The 24,861-nt window shown below is 34.4% G+C and overlaps 5 protein-coding genes across 10 annotated transcripts; 2 read left to right on the top strand and 3 right to left on the bottom strand.

Annotated features, from left to right (window-relative positions):
• Positions 1–2,527: 2,527 nt before the first annotated feature.
• Positions 2,528–3,899, top strand: Mnat9 (microtubule-associated Nat9). Of its 2 annotated transcripts, none has more exons than XM_066730693.1 (5): positions 2,528–2,910; positions 3,088–3,197; positions 3,271–3,327; positions 3,422–3,562; positions 3,672–3,876. In XM_066730693.1, the coding sequence occupies exons 1-5, from the start codon at positions 2,834–2,836 to the stop codon at positions 3,728–3,730; spliced, it is 444 nt and encodes a 147-aa protein (XP_066586790.1). In that variant the 5' UTR covers positions 2,528–2,833; the 3' UTR covers positions 3,731–3,876. The 2 variants fall into 2 exon arrangements, with proteins under 2 accessions (XP_066586790.1, XP_066586789.1); XM_066730692.1 differs by having other exon boundaries at positions 2,545–2,910; positions 3,682–3,899.
• A 68-nt stretch (positions 3,900–3,967) lies between these two features.
• Positions 3,968–4,927, bottom strand: LOC136775698 (uncharacterized). Of its 3 annotated transcripts, XM_066730696.1 has the most exons (5): positions 4,703–4,927; positions 4,523–4,636; positions 4,301–4,360; positions 4,204–4,230; positions 4,032–4,143 (listed from the first exon to the last, which is right to left on the bottom strand). In XM_066730696.1, the coding sequence occupies exons 1-5, from the start codon at positions 4,781–4,783 to the stop codon at positions 4,117–4,119; spliced, it is 309 nt and encodes a 102-aa protein (XP_066586793.1). In that variant the 5' UTR covers positions 4,784–4,927; the 3' UTR covers positions 4,032–4,116. The 3 variants fall into 3 exon arrangements, with proteins under 3 accessions (XP_066586792.1, XP_066586791.1, XP_066586793.1); XM_066730695.1 differs by having other exon boundaries at positions 3,968–4,143; positions 4,204–4,360; XM_066730694.1 differs by having other exon boundaries at positions 3,968–4,360.
• A 67-nt stretch (positions 4,928–4,994) lies between these two features.
• Positions 4,995–9,847, bottom strand: LOC136775696 (uncharacterized). Of its 3 annotated transcripts, none has more exons than XM_066730690.1 (3): positions 7,436–8,565; positions 6,702–6,791; positions 4,995–5,138 (listed from the first exon to the last, which is right to left on the bottom strand). In XM_066730690.1, the coding sequence occupies exons 1-3, from the start codon at positions 8,255–8,257 to the stop codon at positions 4,995–4,997; spliced, it is 1,056 nt and encodes a 351-aa protein (XP_066586787.1). In that variant the 5' UTR covers positions 8,258–8,565. The 3 variants fall into 3 exon arrangements, with proteins under 3 accessions (XP_066586787.1, XP_066586786.1, XP_066586788.1); XM_066730691.1 differs by lacking the exons at positions 4,995–5,138; positions 7,436–8,565 and adding exons at positions 8,600–9,419; positions 9,573–9,847 and having other exon boundaries at positions 6,667–6,791; XM_066730689.1 differs by lacking the exon at positions 4,995–5,138 and having other exon boundaries at positions 5,165–6,791.
• A 280-nt stretch (positions 9,848–10,127) lies between these two features.
• Cmtr1 (Cap methyltransferase 1) lies at positions 10,128–12,622 on the top strand. The gene has a single exon (XM_066730706.1). The coding sequence runs from the start codon at positions 10,247–10,249 to the stop codon at positions 12,620–12,622; it is 2,376 nt and encodes a 791-aa protein (XP_066586803.1). The 5' UTR covers positions 10,128–10,246.
• Positions 12,623–12,645: 23 nt separating this feature from the next.
• LOC136775704 (nudC domain-containing protein 1) lies at positions 12,646–15,389 on the bottom strand. Its single transcript, XM_066730707.1, has 4 exons — positions 14,572–15,389; positions 13,535–14,498; positions 13,109–13,473; positions 12,646–13,013 (listed from the first exon to the last, which is right to left on the bottom strand). The coding sequence occupies exons 1-4, from the start codon at positions 14,684–14,686 to the stop codon at positions 12,814–12,816; spliced, it is 1,644 nt and encodes a 547-aa protein (XP_066586804.1). The 5' UTR covers positions 14,687–15,389; the 3' UTR covers positions 12,646–12,813.
• Between the last annotated feature and the right edge of the window lie 9,472 nt (positions 15,390–24,861).

Here is a 24,861-nt window from a genome sequence, read left to right as displayed (position 1 = left end):
GTTACGTTTGGGAAGAACAAAATTAACCGCGATGACAGGTGTAATAGCATCTTCGTATAATAATAAATTATGTATTACTTTACAAAAACGCAAATTCAGTATAATGACAGACGAAAGTACAGACGTCTCCAATGTTAAAGTAATTTGCATTATTGTTAGATTTTTCGATGCAGAAATACAACGTATTCGTTACGCCTTATGGGATTTAATTGAAATTTATAGAGATGAAGATAGCAATGAAACAGCAGAAAATTTATATAACAATATTATTAATTCATTCACTGTTTGCAACATTCCTTTAGAAAATATAACCGGATTTGGTTGAGATGGATGCAATAGTATGATGGGTTCACATAATTCAGTAGCGTCTAGATTTAGAAATGATTGTCCTAATATTACTATTTTGAAGTGCATATGTCATACTGCACATTGATGTGCGAATTATGCTTGTAAAACATTACCACGTGAATGTGAAGATTTAGGGCGCAATATTTATAATTTTTTTAAACTTAGTAGTAAGCGGCAACACCAATTTAAGGAATTTCACATTTTGTTGGATGCTGAAGTGCATAAAATGTTATATAGTGCTCAAACGCGATGGCTTTCATTAAAAGCAGTTGTAGATCGAATTTTAGAGCAATGGGAGCCTCTTCAAATGTATTTCACACAGTTGTGGGAAGAACAGCATTTACCAGCAGCAGAGATAATTTACTCATCCATAACTCATCCATTCGTGAAATGTTATTATTTGTTCTTAAAATGGGTATTACCAAAATTTACAAAATTTAATTGACTATTTCAGTCTGAAAAAGTTATTATTCCATTACTTTACAATCAAGCAGCAGCATTATTTAAAGATATTCTAATTTGTTATATGGACAATAGCTATGTTCTCAGCACGAATGTGAAGGACATAGATCCTGATAACGAGCTTCATTTTCTACCAATAAATGAAATTTATTTAGGTTTAAAGGTAAATACCGAATTGCAGAAACCCGAGATAATACAACAAGCGGAACATGTACAGAATTTTCGTCTGAATACGTTTAATTTTTTAAAAGAAGCAAGCAAAGAGTTATAAAAACGTTTTGATTTTAATGATTTACGTTTGAGAGATTTGGAATGTTTTATTCCTCACAAATCTATTGATCCCCAATTTCATGTAACGGTACCAACATTAACTTCTATTTTTGAAATGTTTCCTCGTAATTTAGATTCTTCCTGTTTCACCAGGCAATCAGTAGATGATGAATGGCGTCTACTACCTTTCGCACAGCTACCACTCGACATTACAAATGAAAAGTTAATAGATGTTTTTTGGGTTAAATTATTAAATTATGATGATATTATGGACCTACAAAAGTACACGAATTTATCTCAATTTGTTTTAAACTTGCTTTGCTTACCTCATTCAAACGCTGAGTGCGAACGACTTTTTAGTAAAGTTAATTTAACGAAAACGAAAAACAGGAACAAAATGAAGACAACTACATTAAAAAATAATTTGACTGCGTGGGAATGTGTTAAGAATAGTGGTACTTGTAAATTATTTGAACCATCCGCAGATATGATAGATCATTGCAATCAAAGCATGTACATTTTAATACATCAAATACAGATAATGAAAATGAAGGTGTTTCCGATGAAGATTCAGAATACTTTATGCTGATGTAACGCCCGTTTCTCAAAATTGCGTAATTTACTGATATTTCAATTATTATCTTAAATTTAAAAAGAATATATAAATTTGTAACTTAATCTATAGTTTTTATTTGAATCTTCGATATTTGAAAATTCTTTAAATTTGTAAAAAAGTTATATGCTTTTAAATAAATAATGTTTATTCTTACAATGTTTTTCTTCATCTCATTTTCATTGCATAAAAATAATATTTTATTTATAAATATATAAAAACAAATAGCTAGATTTCATACAAAAATTATTAATATGATGAAGCACTGTTGAAAATTTAATCAAGATCGGTTGAATAATTTTTAAATGAGAGCTTATGTTACTTCCTAAACTTTGAAAAACTATACATCATATTATTATTTTATTGAGTTTCTGTTATATGCATCATCATATTAATGACGAAAATAGCAGCTAATACAGCCAACGAAGCTAGCCAAGACGCCAAAGACCGATCCTGTTAAAATGGAATTTCAGCTTATCAAAGTCTTAACAAAGATAAATTTTTCTCGATTGAAACTTCCATAAAAGACATTACTCTTCATCCTAAGTAATTAATAATATGATTTTATGTGTACTCAGTTAATTGGCATACGATTTTCGGCACAAATCATCTGTTTTGCAGGTACGGTAATCGAAATCTTTTAATTTGCAAGTGACTTTTCATGATTGGTCAGCGTCCTTCCAAATTGACCAATCATATTTAGTCATTCATTCTCGAACGCATCTTAGGTATACCTCCAGTTGAAACTACAGTTTGTAGTCTAGACACTTGCTATACCACGTAGAGTAGTATATTTTGTTCTCGCCACTTACTATGCAGCGTAGTGTAATTCAAAATGGCGGACTTGGCAACGCTGCACCCAGTGCACATTACTGCACATAAACGGCCCAAGGCACAACTATACCATTATAGGGCCGTGCACATCAACACAATGACAGTGAGATGAGAATGTGTATTGGTGTATACATATGTATATATGAACCTGGGTAAATACTATCGTGTCCTCTGTTTTGGATGGATTTCCAACTAACGGAGGTCTGAGTGGTCGGACCCGTCGGACCAGATGAAATAGAAGGAAGGAAATAAAGCGGAAAGGAAGATCGAAGTACATACAAAACAGTATAAAGCAAATAGCGAGATATGAAGTTAAATAAAAATACACGTATCATAGGCAAAAATGTAGTGTTAGTCCCTTACATGGAAAAACATGTCTTAAGGTCTGTTTTAAAGATAAATCGCTTCCCTTTATTTAATATTAGTTAACACTTTAACTTGAGTTTTCGTTATTAACGTTATTTTGTATATCAAATTTTAATACAAGCATTAATATAATGCACATTATATTCATCCACTATAAAAAATAGTATACACGATTATTAATAATTGTTTTATAGATATCATGAATGGATGAAATCACCGGAACTTCTACATTTCACAGCTTCTGAACCTTTATCATTAGAACAAGAATATCAAATGCAAAAACAATGGCTTGAAGACGAAGATAGTAATATAGATAACATATCTTTTTCAAACTTTATGATTGTTTTGAATTCAAAAAAATTACTTTTTGTTTTTAGAATGCACTTTCATCATTTTGGAGAAGAAACTATATGAATCTACAAAAAGTGAAACAAGTCGATTTATCTTTATTTAAATTCATATCTTTGGTCCCTTTTTCTTATTTCTTAACAAATCATATCATTAACCAAATATTCCCTGGTTTTACAGGCTCTATGATTGGTGATACAAATTTGTTTTTTAATGACATTAATGAATCTACTGCAGCTGAAGCTGAAATAATGATTGCTGAATCTGAAATCCGTGGAAAAAACCGTGGAACAGAATCTATGATTCTGATGTTGAGATATGGTAATAGTAATATATTTTACATCACTACGTATCAAAAGAATATACATAATAAATAATATATTATAGTATTATATGTTACATTTGTTATTATTTCTTTATGTGTCTATAGATTTTTTCAGGTATAGAAAACTTAAACGTAACAAGATACAGGGTAAAAATATCTCTTGATAATATGATAAGTATAAAGATGTTCGAAAAACTACAATTTGTGCAGACGGACATAAGTATGGTTTTTCAAGAAATAACTTTGGAAAAAATTGTGGACGAGGATTGGAAAAACTGGTTATTTTCTCAAACATCTAATGCAATTTATGACGTATCATGCTGCAACGAGTAAAAATAGCTACAAATGTTTAATCATATACAGTATATGATTTTTTTTATAAAATAATCTAAATAATATACTTAATTCTGTCCTTTGACCTTCACTATATCATCGTATACTACACCAAATAATGGATGTCGAGGCTTTAAATTTTGTGGAAAAGGTACACTGGCACTTATTACCGATGTTGGCTTAACTTTTGGCATATTAGAAAGTTTCTTCCTCAGAACTATTGATCCTTCCGGCTTAATATTAACTAAAACCAAATATACAATATTACTTAAATCTTTTAAACTACATATAAAAAAGACTTTACCAGTTTTAAATCGGGGCTCTCTTTTTCCTGTTTTAAAAATGCAAGTAATATTAAATTTATTACTACAATTAGCAGTATAATATTTCTCATCCTTAACTTTAAACTTTGATTTACTCCCTAATGCTATGCTTTGTTCTTTAAGTTGCTTTGGATCAACCTATAAGAAATTTGATGACGTGATAAAAACAAGAATAAAGGCATAGAAACAATGAGTTACAATGAAATATTAAACATAAATCAACTAGACTTTTAAACTATTTTATTTTTTTCATTATGTCTACCTTTTATTATTATCGGAAATTAAAAATTTAAGGCTTACAGTCTTTGGAATATCCATAAGCCAAAATTCTTCATTATCAGATAATTCTTCTAGGTTAAATGTTGAATGAGTAGAATCAAGTTTTAACGATTGCTGTTGAACAAGTTCCTCTAACTGAAAATCGAACATATTTATTATGTATATTATATATTATAATTAAGAGATAATTTACTCATTTACATTGCACGGTCTTGGTACATGTCCATCTTCAGCAGAAATCATTTCTTTTATTACGGTTTTCAGGGATGCCAAGTCCGTCATTTTAAATTAATACGCTGTCAGTCGTTGTCTGGCTGGCTATATAGCGGCAGCAGTATCCATCCAGCAAGCTGACTGAGGCTGACGTCTGGCAGCAACCAGCGGCAACTGGCAAATTGCTGCTTGCGTCTATTGCTCTTGCGTCCAATTGCGTCCAATCATCCAATGCACTCACTAGGGCTGAGTTCGTTTATGTACTGCCAGTACTGAAAACCTATATTTTACGTGACATACATTGTAGAATTTTAGTACTCGCAGTTAATAAACGAACGCAGCCTAGGTTGGCACCAGGTGGCACCACGCGTGGCACGCAATGGCACGTCGAAATCTGAGTGGTGACAAAATTCAAAAATGTCCGCTAGAAAGGAAAACATTGAAGAAAAGAAGATAGTGTAAGTGTAGGAAAAATAGAATCAATATAATTAACGTGTTACTATTAATGGAATTACTTTTGCAATATGTTAGACTAAGAGCTATACTAATTTCTGTGAAAAAATTGGAAGATTGATCGAGCTTCGCGAAGCGAAGCGAAGGTCGATCAAAATTATATGAAGAGCCTCGTACGAGATGATTACAATGTAGTACGCTTTGTACTCACTAGGTGTCGCAACGTTTTTAGAGTAAAAAACACTCTTCAGAGTTCTATAACACTATAGTTTATGTTAAACAAACTATATGTTGAAAACGAAACTGTACTATCCACTACCTCTAACAACCCTTGGACCCTGGGAACTCCCGGATCTCATTATTTTTAGAGTACATAGTAACCCTTGGGGTGGGTTTTACTTGTTTCCACAAAAACAAGAAAGAGGGAGGGTTGTAATCATCTCGTACGAGGCTCTTCATATAATTTTGATCGACCTTCGCTTCGCTTCGCGAAGCTCGATCAATCTTCCAATTATATTTCAAGCCTCGTACTTCGAGATTACAATGTAGTTGTTTAGAGTAGTAACTCTTAGTAGCATGTCTTTATTACGTAACACATCTTGTTATATATTTATCACAAACTGTCTAACACGGCTTTTACAAACAAACCCTTATCATCTAATACTGGCCTATTATAAAACTTAGCAAACATATTTGAAGAATTAGACCAGCCTGCAGTTTTCCTTATTGTACTTATATCTACGCCTTTCGCAAAGGCTGCCGACGTGGATGCATGCCGTGTAGAGTACCCTTTAAACATTTGTGTATTTATTCCACATATCTCTAAGGTCTCTTTTAACCACCTACTTAATGTCTGCGTAGATGCCGCTTTGATTGGTTTCTTACATGTAATAAAAAGATTATCAATCTCCCCCCTCAAATCATTCGAAGCCTTTAGGTACTCCATCAGTGTCTTACCCACACATATTTCTGGTTTTTCCTTAAACCAAGGTACTGAAATAAAGGGTTGAGCTTTTCCCGGACCTGAGGTTTTTAACATCTCTGTTATCCTTATAACGATATTATCTATACCAAATATAATATTAGAAACTTTTATGGCAGCTAATGTTTGTATCCTTTGCCCCGATACTAATGCTAAAAGCATTAAAGTTTTCTGTGCTAGTACCCTGAAAGATAATTCCTCTAGCGGAAACCATGTTTTCAAAGTATCAATTACTACTGACGTATCCCAAACATTTTCGTACCTTGGTCTTGGTGGTCTTAATCTATAAATTCCTTTCATAAATCTCGATATAATCTTATTATTCGTTACATCAAGTTCGTTAATAAATGAAATAGCCGCCCTATGGGTATTTATAACACTAAACGACGCACCCGTATCAAACTGTTTCAATAAGAATTTTATGATAATATCCTGAGATGTTTTAAAAGGATCACAATGCTCAGTTTCACAAAATACGAACCATTTCCTTAGCGCTAAATTATATTGTTTACGTGTACTTTCCGCTAACGACGCAAGAAGGATATTTATTACCTCCTGACCATAACCTCTTCTTACTAACGTCTCCCTGATACCATCGCTACTGTTAAAGTTAGATTCTCGGCCAATGGATGAACACTCGATCTGGAAGTATGACATAATAAGTCCCTTTCTGGTCCTAAATCTATCGAACTCAATTTAATCTTTTGAAATAATGGATACCACGGTTGTCCCAACCACCTAGGTACTACTATTATCCCTTCTGCTTTTTCATTTATAATCTTTCTTATCATTCTCAATATCACCGCGAACGGTGGGAAAGCATAAAATCGAATGCCAGTCCAACAGATCGTAAACGCATCTACTGCGAAAGCCCCTCTATCTGGGTACCAGGAACAAAAATCTCTACATTTGGAATTATTTGCAGTAGCAAAAAGGTCGACATCGGGATATCCAAAATTCTTAGTTATAATTTTAAAATAACGCCAATTTAATTCCCACTCTATATCAATATTCTTAATTCTGGATAGCATATCAGCTGTAACATTTTCTTTTGAAGCAATATAAGACGCAAAAATCCAAGCTCTGTGTCTTTCTGCCCATAACCAAATATTCCTTGCAGTCTCACTAAGTGTTTTAAATCTTACACCCCCCATTTTATTAATATAACTAATCGCAGTAATGTTATCTACTCTTAATAAAATTTTCTTGTTTGTTACATAAGGCGTAAACTCTAGTAAAGCATAATAAACTGCCAGTAATTCTAGCCTATTTATGTGTAAATTTACCTCCGATTTTGACCAAAAACCAAAAATTCTTTTATCTCCAAGAACTGCTCCCCAACCTGTGGTAGACGCATCAGTAAATATCACACAATCAAAAATGTCTTCTTTAATCGGACTTTCCGCATTTAAAATGTTATCTCTCCACCAAATTAAATCTTCTCTAGCTTCTATCGATAACCTCAACACACTTTCGTACCTTCCATTATTTTTCAATAAACTGATATATCTTAACCTCTCCATTCTTTTAATGTAGAGCCAAGCATATCTAACAGCATGGCTTACTGCCACTAATGAGCCAATTAGACTCGCAAACTTTCTTATCTGAATTTTTTCTAACCTAAGAAACTTTGTCACCAGCATTCTTATCTCTCTTTTCCTTTCTTGAGGTATATATAACATCATTTTCTCTGAATCCAATTCGAACCCTAGAAATTTTCTTATTTTTAACGGGACTAACTTACTTTTTTCGTAATTAATCAAAAAACCCAAACTTTCCAAAGTTTTTATCGAGGCCCTAACATTTCTTAAACAGTCTTCAAAACTTTCGCCTATACATAGAATATCATCCAGATAAATCACAGACAAGAAACCTAACTCACGCAAGTGACTGATCACTGGTTTCATTAACTTTGTAAAAACATAAGGACTACTACACAATCCAAATGGAAGACAAGTGAACTGATATAACACTTCCTTAAATTTAAACTTCAACAATTTCCTCGAATTCTTATGTACTGGCACAGCAAAGTAGGCATCTTGCAAATCAATTGAAGCCATGAAATCACCCCTCCTTAGTAATCTCTGTGCTGTTCTTATGTCTTCCATTTTAAAGTGATCTGTTTGAATTTTTTGGTTAAGTCTCTTTAAATTTAGAACAAACCTATTATTACCATTTTGTTTCGGTACTAAAAAGAATGGTGACAAGAACTGCCCACTTTCATTTGAACAACATTGAATTGCCCCAATTTCCAACAAATTCTCTAATGCTAATTCTACCTCCCTTGTATTCAACCCAAAACAATTTGGTTCTAGAGAGCTCTCTGACTTAGAAATAATATCTCTGACATTAATTTTATATCCCCTAATTATCTCTAGGATAAAGGGATCCGAAGTAATATTCTCCCATTGACTGTAGAAATTATATAATCTGCCAGCATATAACCTTACATTCAGCTCCTCCTGGATGGATTCCTGTATGGTTTCTGGTTCCGAGACGAAGAATATCTCCTCATCTCTGATTTCCTCACTGACGATTCTGGTCGATTCATTTCCCCTCTTTTCCAACCTGACCTCAAGTAAGGGGGCTTCTTCAAGGACAGGTTCTTGGAGTTTAAATGATTATTGTTGTTTTCTCTTAATGGTTTCCTAGAAGTAATTGTTTTTATCTCCTGACTAAGCTTCTTTGCTACCTTAACTTCTTTAATTTTATCAGCCAACTGATCTCCGAAAAGCCACTCATCTGATGTGCATTCCGCTAAGACTATTTTCATATCCTTCTCCAAACCAGGTAAAATAAAGGCTTTCCTTGCTTTACATAGTTCAAATTGCAAATTAGTTAATATTTTACCCATATCTCCTAATTTTTCCAGGAATTCCAACTTATTCATGCCGCTTTCGTCCAAATTCAGCAACATTGTAAATGCAGTTCCTAACGCTGCTAACGCCGTTCCGACAGAATTTTGTTGATTACAAAAATAATCATCTTTCCTAAGTATTGACTCACTTAGTGATGATTTTATCTCTAGATTCAACTTGGGTGCTTCAAAAAGACTAGGTCTTTCATATTTCTTAAGAAGTTCTTCTTTACTCTCCTTACTTATACCTTTCTGAAGCCAATAAACCCATCTTCTTTCCACAGATGGATTAAGAGATAATTTTAAGGCTTTCGATGAAGTAGGGTCCTCTCCAAGAATCTTCAATATGTCCTCATCTAGGGGGTCAAACTGATCCACCTCCTTCTGATTTAGAATATTCTCAGCATATTCACCTATTGGCAACATGTGAGGAAAATTAGAAAAGGTATGTAACAACAAAACCTTCCTAAAATCTGGGGATGACCAGTCACCCGTACTGGCACTACCCACAGATCAACCGAACTGACTGAACACTCGTTTCAGCACTCTCAGTAATATGATTTTACCTCCAACGGGCATTATGCTTTCCATCTCATCTTCAAAATGGCTTCCCTCATCATGCCTTGAATCTCCTTCAGCCTGGACTCCCTCATTAGGTTGCAAATCAGGCTCCATTCCCGGAATTAACTCTGATTCTCCCATCTCTGCAATTTTCTTCTTTAGTTTTACATATTTCTCCATTAACTTAATTTCCTCTCCTAACTTCTCAAATTTCCTCTTCCTCGACTCCATTTTACTGAACGTGCTTCACCTAGCTCGCAACAAAAACGAATGAGATCCGGGAGTTCCCAGGGTCCAAGGGTTGTTAGAGGTAGTGGATAGTACAGTTTCGTTTTCAACATATAGTTTGTTTAACATAAACTATAGTGTTATAGAACTCTGAAGAGTGTTTTTTACTCTAAAAACGTTGCGACACCTAGTGAGTACAAAGCGTACTACATTGTAATCTCGAAGTACGAGGCTTGAAATATAATTGGTGAATGTTTTCCTTTCTAAATTAGCTCTGAAGTTCGCTACCAGTTGGCGCTGACCTCTGCAATCTGCGTGCGAAAGCGAATATCTAGAGTATTTGTTTTTTAAATCTACAGTTTTTTTTTCACTTGCGGAAAAAAATTGACGAGTGAAGATCAATCAACACCACTCCCAAATATTTATGAATTTGTGATTTATAAATGTAACAATGGATCGGTCAAACAGTGTAAAACTTAAACGAGCTTTACCTAGGCAAGAGCAAAGTGATGTGGAGGAATTAGTAGGAATCATAGAAGATACAAACTCTCCTGTCCCTAAGAAAAAGAATGTCGGTCAAAGAATGTTGGAAAGAATGGGTTTAAAACCAGGTGAGGGCTTGGGAAAACACAACCAAGGAAGGGTAGATCCAATAGAAGCTTCTAAACAGCTTGGACGTAGAGGCTTAGGTCATTATATACCTGGATTTAAAGAAGCTAGTCAAAAATGGGATTCTTCATTAGAAGAAATTAAGGAAAAAGAAGATATGAATTGGATAATAAATGAGTGTTCATATGTCCCTTCATCAAGTGAAATAGAAGGCTGGATGACTTTAGGATTTGCAAAGAAAACTATTGATGATGAAGATACATTCTGTGATCCACAAATAGTCAAACAAGTGGTTAGTTCTAAGTCTATATTTGATAATCTTGATAAAAATGAGATGAGACGTGCAAGAAATTGCTGTAATCCCTATGAAACAATTAAAAAGGCAATCTTTTTGAACCGAGCAGCTGTGAAAATGGCTAACATTGATAGTGCTTGTAACTTTTCGTTTACTCAGTGGAAGGAATTGAAACAAGACGATCTTTTATACTTTGCAGATGTATGTGCAGGACCTGGTGGGTTCAGTGAATATGTTTTATGGAGAAAGAAATGGCATGCCAAGGGATTTGGATTTACTCTTGTAGGACAAAATGATTTTAAGCTGGATGATTTTCTTGCTGGACCTCCTGAAACATTCCATCCTTATTATGGCCCAAAAGAAAATGGGGATGTATTTGATCCAACTAATCAAGCTGCATTTAAGGACTTAATTATGAAGCATACAGATGAAGTAGGTGTACATTTTATGATGTCTGATGGTGGTTTTTCTGTTGAAGGACAAGAAAGTATTCAAGAAATATTGTCAAAACAATTATATCTTTGCCAATGTTTAGTTGCTCTTATGATTGTAAGAGAAGGTGGACATTTTGTTACAAAATTATTTGATGTGTTTACACCTTTCAGTGCTGGACTTATTTATTTAATGTATAGATGCTTTCATTCTGTATGTATTTTTAAGCCCAATACCTCAAGACCCGCAAACTCTGAAAGATATTTAATATGTAAAGGTAAACGTTCTCATACAGATGATATTATGAAATACCTTGACAAAGTGAACCACCAGCTTTTAGAAAAGGATGATGATAAAGATGTTATCGAACTTGTTCCACTTGAAATATTAATATCTGATCAAGCATTTTACAATTATTTAAAAGATTCTAATAATTATATTGGCAAAAAACAAATTGCTGGTCTACTGAAGATAGCAGCATATTGTGAAGATCCAACTTTGATAGAGCCACGTCAAGAAGAAATGAGAGAGTTATGTTTAAAGTTATGGAATCTACCGAATACTAAACGTGTGATACCACAATTAGTAAACCCTCAAGATAGAGCTAAAAAACTTATTAAAGATTCTTCTATACTGTCAAGCATACCAACAAAACTTGAAAATGGTAATTTAAAGGAAAAAATGAATCAACCGCTTAACTGGATTTATTTTCCTTGCATTACTGATAAACATAAGCAGTCTGCTACATTTTACTTAGGTATGGGCAGATCAAAAGTTTACCAATATCAAAGAAATCATTGGGAGCAAATAGATGGTGACATTAAAATTGAGCTACCTGCAGATACTCTTGTTTATGCTGAATTAGTAATTGAAATGAGGAAAGAAGGTAGAACTCAATATAAAACCTATGCATTACACATTTTGGATTCTTTTATTCTTGGAGGAGAAAATATTAATGATTGCTATATATGGGATAGATACAAATTAGCTAGAAAATTCTGTAAAGCTTTGTGGAAGCCAAACAATAATCAGTACAGTACTGTTCACCAAAGAGAAATGTTCCCATTAAGCATCGATATTGAGAAAAAATTGAAGTTGACCACACGAATTTTAAAAAATAATCAACCTGCTTCAACATACACTTTTGTGAGAAATTTTCCTCATCAAGAGGTAAATGAGCACAAAGAAATATATTTTCTCCCTAAAAGTATACTTTTTTTGCCAAGTATAGTAAGCCCCTGGATCAGAGCTTATGGCAAAACTACAAATTTAACTTATGTATACAATACAAATGATAAAAATAGTAAATTCGAAAAAGACAGGCCAGACAGCTCCAATGCCACATTTTTAACTGCCTTTAAAGAACGGTTGGTATCTTATTGGCCTAATGAAGAAACTTTTTCACTGGAAACTCTGATCAACCATATTAAAGAAATATGTCCAACCACGTATGAAGATTTTTATCAAAATTCCTTCAAAAAGTCAATATAAGTTCAAGAAAATTCTTTGCAAAATGTAGGAAACAAATAATTTTATACATCTAATAGCACATTTAACATGAAGATGTAAATATACACATTTTGTATTTCTTTTTCCAATAGTACTAAAATATACCAATTATAATTTATCAAAATGGCTAGGAAAGTTGAATCTTAGAAAATTTCTAAATAATTATAAGCTTATCATGATTCCATTTTAAGAAGATATAATTTGTTTTTTGTTAATAAAATGAGAAACTTATTAGTGGCAATAGCACCCATTATTGGAGTAGCTTCACTTCCTAAGTCAATTATACGCTGCTTTCCAGTAATTCCATTTAATTCTGGCCTTTGATAAAGAAAAATGTGTCTTGTATGCTCAATAATACCAATATAAGATCCATCTGAAATTTAGTAGTAATTGATTTTATCCATGAGTAAATTGAATTCTTGTAAATAAAGTTATATAAGAACTGTAAATAAAGATTATTTTTCTTACCTGTAGGAGATACACAAAATTTTTTATTTGTTTTACTTGCTTCCACATACCCAAAACCAGGAAATGTATGCACATGTTGAAAATTCCATTCTTCATTGTCACCTTGACTAAATAACCAAAAGCAAGCATCATTATCATGACGCAGGCATACTAATTGTCCAGATTTACTTTTACATGTAAATAAAACATGATTTCCACTGCCAAGTATAGCCAAATGAGTTGTTTTATGTGTATTAAAATTGATTCTTTGTAAATGATTTTCTTTTCCTTCAATGTCACACTCTTCTAATTGTTCTGTATTAAAACCTAAAGCAGGTTGCTCTCCAGTTCTACTTTCCATTTGATCTGTACAAAGATGAGCCAATCTAAGAAAGAATAATTTGATTAGAAATTATTATAATTATAAATAAATAAACTTGTTATTACTTGGAATGAATCTCTCTAGCCAAAACATCATTAGGTATACATTCTCCATTAGTATCACTTAAAATCAGCTCATTCCACATTAAACCACTTTCTGACTTGACTAGTTCTAGTTTTAATTTGTCATTCTCATAAGTCCAAGTAGTTAGATATTTATCTAAGCAATGCTGACATTGCCCTTGTAATATTATATTTTCATCTATTAAAACTGAAATTGTAGTCTGTGTTACATTTACTTTTAAATTTTGTTTAAAATCATCTTCAGATATTTTTATCCAAACTGTAAGAGTCTCTTCATCCTGTGACCAATAATACTTAGGAATTCTGAGATTTGCAATACCTTCCACACTATTATGATCATTATTATTATTTCCTTCAAAATTAATTGTATCCTGACAAATTGAATGTAAATATTCTGCATTTTCTTCTACATAAACATAATCTACAGCTCCTTGTACTTTTAAAACCAATTTTTTTAAAAATACCACATTTTCTAAAATCGTATTACAAATATTATAAGAATAATAAAGCAGTAAAAGCTGTGAATACTTTTTACCACTTATATCAGTTATAACACAAATTGTGATGATAAACAATGATTTATTCTTTGAATATCTCACATCTAAGATTAAGCCAGACTCCACATTTTCTAAGGTTATAAATGTTGTTTTTCTTGCTTCATCTTTCATCAGCAATAGCATAGTCTTATGACCATCCAAAAAAATTACAATATTATCAGATAGAAATCCAAAGGATGGATTATAAATTCGTTCCTTTTCCTTCATGGATGATAATTCATAAATTTGATTAAGAATTCCATCTTTATCTAATTGCCAAATTAGCCAGTTTTCATCAACAAACCAACAAGATGAATCGTAAGGATTTTTAAATAAATGATTGTGAAATGCAAATAATCTAGCTTCGAGCCAAGAACTTTGATTGTTATTTGGCTCTAATCTAAAGACTTCTAAAAGTTAAAAGAAAATTGTGTAAAATGAGCATTATTTTTTAACAAATAATAAACAATAGATCTACTTTACCATATTTTAATTGTATTTCTTTTGTGATGCAAACAGTATCAGGCGAAAATTTATACTTTTCAAATTTGTTGTTCAGTAATGAGTTATCCGGCCTTAATTCAATAATCTTTGTCATTTTTAGTAATTTATTTATGATATACGATAAATATTACAAAGCAAATAGTAATATTCAGAAGAAACAACAGTTGCGCAACTGTTAAGAAATTCTTTTTAAAAGTTTAATACCATTGGATAAAATTCTAAAGTCTAAGAGTACTAGCCAATAACATTCATCGCTTTCTCAAAATTGTCCTTACTAAATGCACCGACGCCACCGACACTTTATTTTTTGTTAAACAAAGATAAGCGAAAATTCCAAGTATGTACTGACATTCATCGAATCTGCTCGTGAAGAATGGCCTACTAGATTTGTAACTAGCTGGACAGCTTCAGGTCTCTAGTTCTCACCAAAGCGTAAAACGTCACGGTGACGTCAGATGACGTCACGATGACGTATTGGAGTCGTGGTGGGGAGAATAAGGAGAATCTGGTAAATTGCATATACTCGAGTGTAGCGGTTGATCGTCTTACTTTTGTCAAAAGTATATCATCTCGGGATAAAATGGTATAGTAAGAATTTTCTTCTTTCTCTGTCTAATAGCATAAGAGTGAGAGAGAAAGACATATGATACCCCATGTGCCCATTGATTCTGCTCGAGCACGTTTTTGGTATAGTGATAGGAATTTTGGTATACTGATAGAAGCGGTAATAATATAGTAATCAAACGACAGATCAATAAAAAGAAGAGGGCATATTCCAATGAGTGAAGTGTCAAAATGTGCAACTTAACCTCTGTAATTTGTATTAATTTATTAAAATAACTTGTAAGTGATGAACTTTTAATAAAATCATATTAAGTGTTATAAATTTGTATAAAAAATATGTATTTTAGTTTTAACCTATTATTGTGTAACATATGGTGTATAAAAATAACTGAAAATATATATTTTAAATTAAATTTATGTTGTTGATATTTTGTCAAGAATAACACATCATTAACTTTTATATTAATAATAAGGAGCTATATTCTTGAGTCGTAAAGTCCATTGGAGCTTGCAAGTCAACTATGGATCCCAAGCTTACAGCAATAAGATTCTACGAATAAAGAAGATGCAATTCATTATTAAAATAGATAATCGTTAACTCAGATTTTTTTGCAGAAACCTAATATCAATAGTGACAAGCTTTCGTATCTATTTCCAATTGGTGATGCTGGAAGAGAACCTCTGAGAGCTCCTGACAGCTCAACTGCCACAGGTCCAAGAAACAGCTATTTACGTAAATCTGTCCAGTGTCATGCAATACATTATCCAGAAGCCATTCTGCTATTATCCAGCTAATGTTTCTACGCAATATAATTAATTACTTATTAATTTTCAAATATACTAAATATGTAAAGAAGAAAAAGCCAATATATTAAAATCCATTTACTTACACTACATCTCATTACGTAACCATGAGTGAATATTGTTGAATGGTGACAGAACAGTTTATAGTTGCAGAATCAGAATACATTCCTGTTGTGGGTAATGTTGCTGGGTCCTTTTGTTCTTTCGCAGTATCCAAAAGCAGCAAATTTGCAATGATTTTACAATTATAGCCTATATTCGAAGAAAACTTTAATACTTAAACTTAAATTGAAGAATATTCAAATGATTAATAGTAACTCCTTACGGATTAAGATATCTTGCATTATTTTCAATTTCTGCTACCAGTGCGTATAGGCAAATTCAGTGGTAAATTGTTATTCTCATCACTTAGAGCTTGTTAATCCTGTAAGTTACGTAGCACTTTAAAGTGGGCAAACAAATCCTTACGCTGCATTATATTAGTCTTCTCTTCCTTCGCTAACTTTTGAAAATTCATATATTACTGTTATCCACGAGTATATTTACCCAGTGGCTGAAAAATATTAGAAAGAGTATGAAAATTCATTCTTAAAAGTAAGCATAAATTATTTCCATATTCATAAAGTTATACATACCTATTCTATTATTTAGCTGGATGTTAGCTGCCACGAAGACATCCATATGTAATGTGCCTGCCCTCCTTCCTTTTTAATCCAGTGTATTATCCTAATAGTTTGCTGCAGGACAGTCTTAAGTCAGAAATAGATTGAAGTGTGATAATTCGGTTCTACTTTCTCTTTACCCTGGCCTACCATGAGGAGATACTCTTTTTTATCTTGATTTTTCATAACGTAAATGATAAATAATTATTCCTGAAATAAAAACGTGCACACACACACATATATATATATATATATATATATATATATATTATTGTCTTTTCAGATTATATACTCTATTTTTTATCTTATATAATTTATTTTTTTTTTCTTTTTTTCAGTACTCCGAAAATTGATTTACGTTAAATAATATTGGTGGCCCTGAAAAGGGCCGATTTTTGGATCCGACACGTGGCAGAGCACATTCCTTTTTTATACCATGCAATCCGATCCATCTAAAAAAATACCCATTCGAAACCAACAACAGTAAAGCTCATTCAATAATCCGTCCAGTAGCCATTCCGCTCGATCACTTGATTAAGTCGATTAGGTATCGAGTTAGTCAAGTTAGCTAAGAACTCTGGGTCAGACCTAAGGCCTTCCCAGATATTCTTCGCTTGATCGAGAATCGCTGCCCTCGTCCTCGCGCCTGGCTCTATCCATCGTCTGGACATCAATGCCCAGACGTTCTCAATTAAATTGAGATCCGGTGATCGAGCGGGCCAATCCACCACTTCCAACTCCGGGTGTCGCGCAAACCACGCTCGCGTTTCGCGTGAGGTATGGATCGCTGAATTGTCCTGCACAAATCGGATCACCGGTACTTCATCCGCGGGATATACATTACGCACGCTTGGGAGAAAAATTTCTTCCAAGATGCGAATGTATTCCCGGGAATTCATACGTGGAGAAATCTCCACAAGATCACCGATATGTTCACCGGAAATCCAGCCCCATACGCCACACGATACGCGTCCAGACCGATGAGTCTGGAAGACGTGGTTTGGCTGCAACCGGGTATCGTTCGGGCGCCACACGTGCAAGGCCTGAGCCTGAGAGGGCAACGATATGAAAACCTTTTCATCGGTCCATATCGTAGCCTTCCAATCTGCACGGCTCCGCGAAAGATTCGCGAGGGCATAGCCAACTCTCTGCTCACGGTGAGCAGGAGTTAATGGGATTTTACGCGCTGGACGACGGCAGTGAATACCTGCAGAGTGTAAACGCCGCAGGCCGGTGGTCACTGAAGCTGGATAATCTATCTCCTCCACTATGTCGCTGACACTAGCGAAGGGATCTTCTTCGATCCTGCTCAGCAGCTGCTGGTCATCGATCTCCGAAGTCCTTTTCTGCCCTCTGTTCTCCGCTCTCCGGTCACGCAGTGCGTGGTCTCCGCCTTCGCGGTACCGACGTATCCAGCGCCTGACGGTGGTCTCGTGTGCCCCGCAGAGTACAGCGATCTCACTCGCGCTTTTCCCGCACTCAAAATAGCCAATGGCTCTTCCTCTGGTAGCCTCACTATGCTGTGACATCGTCGACGTATCCAATAGATATGAATGTTATAACAAATTAACGTTATTATAGATAAAAGTGAATAATGCCTCGATTATTGAATTAGAAGTATCGATAATAACGTTAATTTGTTATAACATTCATATCTATTGGATACGTCGACGATGTCACAGCATAGTGAGGCTACCAGAGGAAGAGCCATTGGCTATTTTGAGTGCGGGAAAAGCGCGAGTGAGATCGCTGTACTCTGCGGGGCACACGAGACCACCGTCAGGCGCTGGATACGTCGGTACCGCGAAGGCGGAGACCACGCACTGCGTGACCGGAGAGCGGAGAACAGAGGGCAGAAAAGGACTTCGGAGATCGATGACCAGCAGCTGCTGAGCAGGATCGAAGAAGATCCCTTCGCTAGTGTCAGCGACATAGTGGAGGAGATAGATTATCCAGCTTCAGTGACCACCGGCCTGCGGCGTTTACACTCTGCAGGTATTCACTGCCGTCGTCCAGCGCGTAAAATCCCATTAACTCCTGCTCACCGTGAGCAGAGAGTTGGCTATGCCCTCGCGAATCTTTCGCGGAGCCGTGCAGATTGGAAGGCTACGATATGGACCGATGAAAAGGTTTTCATATCGTTGCCCTCTCAGGCTCAGGCCTTGCACGTGTGGCGCCCGAACGATACCCGGTTGCAGCCAAACCACGTCTTCCAGACTCATCGGTCTGGACGCGTATCGTGTGGCGTATGGGGCTGGATTTCCGGTGAACATATCGGTGATCTTGTGGAGATTTCTCCACGTATGAATTCCCGGGAATACATTCGCATCTTGGAAGAAATTTTTCTCCCAAGCGTGCGTAATGTATATCCCGCGGATGAAGTACCGGTGATCCGATTTGTGCAGGACAATTCAGCGATCCATACCTCACGCGAAACGCGAGCGTGGTTTGCGCGACACCCGGAGTTGGAAGTGGTGGATTGGCCCGCTCGATCACCGGATCTCAATTTAATTGAGAACGTCTGGGCATTGATGTCCAGACGATGGATAGAGCCAGGCGCGAGGACGAGGGCAGCGATTCTCGATCAAGCGAAGAATATCTGGGAAGGCCTTAGGTCTGACCCAGAGTTCTTAGCTAACTTGACTAACTCGATACCTAATCGACTTAATCAAGTGATCGAGCGGAATGGCTACTGGACGGATTATTGAATGAGCTTTACTGTTGTTGGTTTCGAATGGGTATTTTTTTAGATGGATCGGATTGCATGGTATAAAAAAGGAATGTGCTCTGCCACGTGTCGGATCCAAAAATCGGCCCTTTTCAGGGCCACCAATATTATTTAACGTAAATCAATTTTCGGAGTACTGAAAAAAAGAAAAAAAAAATAAATTATATAAGATAAAAAATAGAGTATATAATCTGAAAAGACAATAATATATATATATATATATATATATATATATATGTGTGTGTGTGCACGTTTTTATTTCAGGAATAATTATTTATCATTTACGTTATGAAAAATCAAGATAAAAAAGAGTATCTCCTCATGGTAGGCCAGGGTAAAGAGAAAGTAGAACCGAATTATCACACTTCAATCTATTTCTGACTTAAGACTGTCCTGCAGCAAACTATTAGGATAATACACTGGATTAAAAAGGAAGGAGGGCAGGCACATTACATATGGATGTCTTCGTGGCAGCTAACATCCAGCTAAATAATAGAATAGGTATGTATAACTTTATGAATATGGAAATAATTTATGCTTACTTTTAAGAATGAATTTTCATACTCTTTCTAATATTTTTCAGCCACTGGGTAAATATACTCGTGGATAACAGTAATATATGAATTTTCAAAAGTTAGCGAAGGAAGAGAAGACTAATATAATGCAGCGTAAGGATTTGTTTGCCCACTTTAAAGTGCTACGTAACTTACAGGATTAACAAGCTCTAAGTGATGAGAATAACAATTTACCACTGAATTTGCCTATACGCACTGGTAGCAGAAATTGAAAATAATGCAAGATATCTTAATCCGTAAGGAGTTACTATTAATCATTTGAATATTCTTCAATTTAAGTTTAAGTATTAAAGTTTTCTTCGAATATAGGCTATAATTGTAAAATCATTGCAAATTTGCTGCTTTTGGATACTGCGAAAGAACAAAAGGACCCAGCAACATTACCCACAACAGGAATGTATTCTGATTCTGCAACTATAAACTGTTCTGTCACCATTCAACAATATTCACTCATGGTTACGTAATGAGATGTAGTGTAAGTAAATGGATTTTAATATATTGGCTTTTTCTTCTTTACATATTTAGTATATTTGAAAATTAATAAGTAATTAATTATATTGCGTAGAAACATTAGCTGGATAATAGCAGAATGGCTTCTGGATAATGTATTGCATGACACTGGACAGATTTACGTAAATAGCTGTTTCTTGGACCTGTGGCAGTTGAGCTGTCAGGAGCTCTCAGAGGTTCTCTTCCAGCATCACCAATTGGAAATAGATACGAAAGCTTGTCACTATTGATATTAGGTTTCTGCAAAAAAATCTGAGTTAACGATTATCTATTTTAATAATGAATTGCATCTTCTTTATTCGTAGAATCTTATTGCTGTAAGCTTGGGATCCATAGTTGACTTGCAAGCTCCAATGGACTTTACGACTCAAGAATATAGCTCCTTATTATTAATATAAAAGTTAATGATGTGTTATTCTTGACAAAATATCAACAACATAAATTTAATTTAAAATATATATTTTCAGTTATTTTTATACACCATATGTTACACAATAATAGGTTAAAACTAAAATACATATTTTTTATACAAATTTATAACACTTAATATGATTTTATTAAAAGTTCATCACTTACAAGTTATTTTAATAAATTAATACAAATTACAGAGGTTAAGTTGCACATTTTGACACTTCACTCATTGGAATATGCCCTCTTCTTTTTATTGATCTGTCGTTTGATTACTATATTATTACCGCTTCTATCAGTATACCAAAATTCCTATCACTATACCAAAAACGTGCTCGAGCAGAATCAATGGGCACATGGGGTATCATATGTCTTTCTCTCTCACTCTTATGCTATTAGACAGAGAAAGAAGAAAATTCTTACTATACCATTTTATCCCGAGATGATATACTTTTGACAAAAGTAAGACGATCAACCGCTACACTCGAGTACACTGTGGGAAATTGATTCGTCGACCTTTCGGTTAACTTCACTCCGTACTTTTCTGAATTATACCACAGTATAGAAAAAATCATTTAAGTTGGTATCTGTTGTAGAAAGTATAGAAATATGAAAATAATATATATATTTTCATACTCATGTACATATAGTCTACTCGACATTAGTTCATCAAAATAGTAAATGTCAAATAGGTAAAATTCATGAAATATGAAGTATCAGTTGTTTGTAGCACAACAGAAAGAATTATAATAAATAGTTATTTAACCAATATTTTCAAAAATTATGTATTTCTTTAAAGTATGAAAATATTCTGTTTGTCTACAAATAAATCCTTCATTTGTAAATAAGTGTATGCAAGTTATTTAATCAAAAGTTGGACCAGCTGAAGTAAAGGGACTAATGCATAGCAGAAAGAAGAATAGTTGTCAGATGAGTATTCCAAACCACAAAAGCAAAACTGATTGGGATATTTTTCTTGGTTAAAATGTTTGTAATCATTTTTGTTACAGGAATCATTCATCAAGACACATGGTATAATTGTTATTATTTATTGCACATCTCTAATAAAACAGTGATTTGTGAAGTGGACAAAAATTCTTGTATATTTAAAAGTTGAGTGAAATCCATCTATTGCAGTCGCAGCTACTCCGTAAAACTTGGATTTGAAGACTTAAGTAAATCTCACCTAAAAAAATATAATTATTAAAATTAAGAAATGTAAGTCTATCATAATAAGTTATTATTTGTTTACCGTCAAAAGTCTATAGCATGGCCATTATTTTCTAAGACTTTGTTTAGTCTATGCGGGACGGAATTTACCAAATTTTCACAAATTTCAGGTTCTCCTCTCAATTCTTCCCAAACTCTCAACACATGATTTCTCAGGGCTTCTTTAGTTCTTTCAGCCTCTGGTCTCCATCGTTTGGTTATGATGCCCCAGATATTCTCTATGACATTTAAGTCAGGTGATTTGGAAGGCCAATCAACCAGAGAAATTTGTGGATGCCGGTTAAACCAATCTCGTGTCTTGAACGAGGTGTGTACGCTGGAATTATCCTGCACATAGTGAATGGTAGGCATTTCCTCCTCAGGATAGATTGCTCTTACTGTCGGCAGCATGACATCTTCCAATACATTGATATATATATCCGAGTTCATCTTAGTTTCTATTTGATGAAGCTCTCCAATGCCATGCTTGGACATCCAGCCCCAGAATGCCAACGATATTCTACAACTCCTGTCTCGAGGAAGAACATATTTTTCGTTCAACCTTTCGTCATCTGGCCTCCACACGTGCATTCGGCCGTCTGCTGTTGACACAAATACCTTCTCATCTGTCCAGATCGTATTATCCCAGCAATCATCCTGTTGGCCTAAATATTCTAGAGCAAATCCTACACGTCTTTCTCTGTGCTCATTTGTGTATTTAATTTTTCTGCAAGGACGATGGCAATGGACACCTTCTCTATGCAGAATATTACGCACTGTTTTAGGTGTAATATTTAAATTTATCTCACTTAGAACTCTTGCAGATGCTTGGAAAGGATTGTTTTCCATTGAACTACGAATAATTCTGTTTTCTTCTGCAGTTGTTTTAGCAACTCCATGGTTTTCTTTTCTATGATCTGATAATCCTTCCAGGCCATTCTCTCTATACCGATCTATCCACTTACTCACTGTCTGCCTATGCAAATTTAACTTTCTTGCAATTTCAATATTGCTATAATTTTCTCTCTTCAATGCAATAATTTGCCCTCTTGTAATTAAATCTTTTTCCCTTTGATTCATTTTCACTTTTACTTAATTGTAACTTGCAGTCTTTATTTGTCTTTTGTTTTTTTCCCACTTAATTGTAACTTGCAGTCTTTTGTTTAAAACAAAAGACTGCAAGTTACAATTAAGTAAAAGTGAAAATGAATCAAAGGGAAAAAGATTTAATTACAAGAGGGCAAATTATTGCATTGAAGAGAGAAAATTATAGCAATATTGAAATTGCAAGAAAGTTAAATTTGCATAGGCAGACAGTGAGTAAGTGGATAGATCGGTATAGAGAGAATGGCCTGGAAGGATTATCAGATCATAGAAAAGAAAACCATGGAGTTGCTAAAACAACTGCAGAAGAAAACAGAATTATTCGTAGTTCAATGGAAAACAATCCTTTCCAAGCATCTGCAAGAGTTCTAAGTGAGATAAATTTAAATATTACACCTAAAACAGTGCGTAATATTCTGCATAGAGAAGGTGTCCATTGCCATCGTCCTTGCAGAAAAATTAAATACACAAATGAGCACAGAGAAAGACGTGTAGGATTTGCTCTAGAATATTTAGGCCAACAGGATGATTGCTGGGATAATACGATCTGGACAGATGAGAAGGTATTTGTGTCAACAGCAGACGGCCGAATGCACGTGTGGAGGCCAGATGACGAAAGGTTGAACGAAAAATATGTTCTTCCTCGAGACAGGAGTTGTAGAATATCGTTGGCATTCTGGGGCTGGATGTCCAAGCATGGCATTGGAGAGCTTCATCAAATAGAAACTAAGATGAACTCGGATATATATATCAATGTATTGGAAGATGTCATGCTGCCGACAGTAAGAGCAATCTATCCTGAGGAGGAAATGCCTACCATTCACTATGTGCAGGATAATTCCAGCGTACACACCTCGTTCAAGACACGAGATTGGTTTAACCGGCATCCACAAATTTCTCTGGTTGATTGGCCTTCCAAATCACCTGACTTAAATGTCATAGAGAATATCTGGGGCATCATAACCAAACGATGGAGACCAGAGGCTGAAAGAACTAAAGAAGCCCTGAGAAATCATGTGTTGAGAGTTTGGGAAGAATTGAGAGGAGAACCTGAAATTTGTGAAAATTTGGTAAATTCCGTCCCGCATAGACTAAACAAAGTCTTAGAAAATAATGGCCATGCTATAGACTTTTGACGGTAAACAAATAATAACTTATTATGATAGACTTACATTTCTTAATTTTAATAATTATATTTTTTTAGGTGAGATTTACTTAAGTCTTCAAATCCAAGTTTTACGGAGTAGCTGCGACTGCAATAGATGGATTTCACTCAACTTTTAAATATACAAGAATTTTTGTCCACTTCACAAATCACTGTTTTATTAGAGATGTGCAATAAATAATAACAATTATACCATGTGTCTTGATGAATGATTCCTGTAACAAAAATGATTACAAACATTTTAACCAAGAAAAATATCCCAATCAGTTTTGCTTTTGTGGTTTGGAATACTCATCTGACAACTATTCTTCTTTCTGCTATGCATTAGTCCCTTTACTTCAGCTGGTCCAACTTTTGATTAAATAACTTGCATACACTTATTTACAAATGAAGGATTTATTTGTAGACAAACAGAATATTTTCATACTTTAAAGAAATACATAATTTTTGAAAATATTGGTTAAATAACTATTTATTATAATTCTTTCTGTTGTGCTACAAACAACTGATACTTCATATTTCATGAATTTTACCTATTTG

This window comes from Prorops nasuta, unplaced genomic scaffold (genome assembly GCF_024137725.1).
Source record: "Prorops nasuta isolate Cenicafe-Biocafe unplaced genomic scaffold, Cenicafe_Pnas_1.2 PNAS00008, whole genome shotgun sequence".
Taxonomy (NCBI): Eukaryota; Metazoa; Arthropoda; class Insecta; order Hymenoptera; family Bethylidae; genus Prorops; species Prorops nasuta.
Note: the sequence above shows the minus strand (reverse complement) of the source record. Positions and strands in the feature narration are given on the sequence as shown.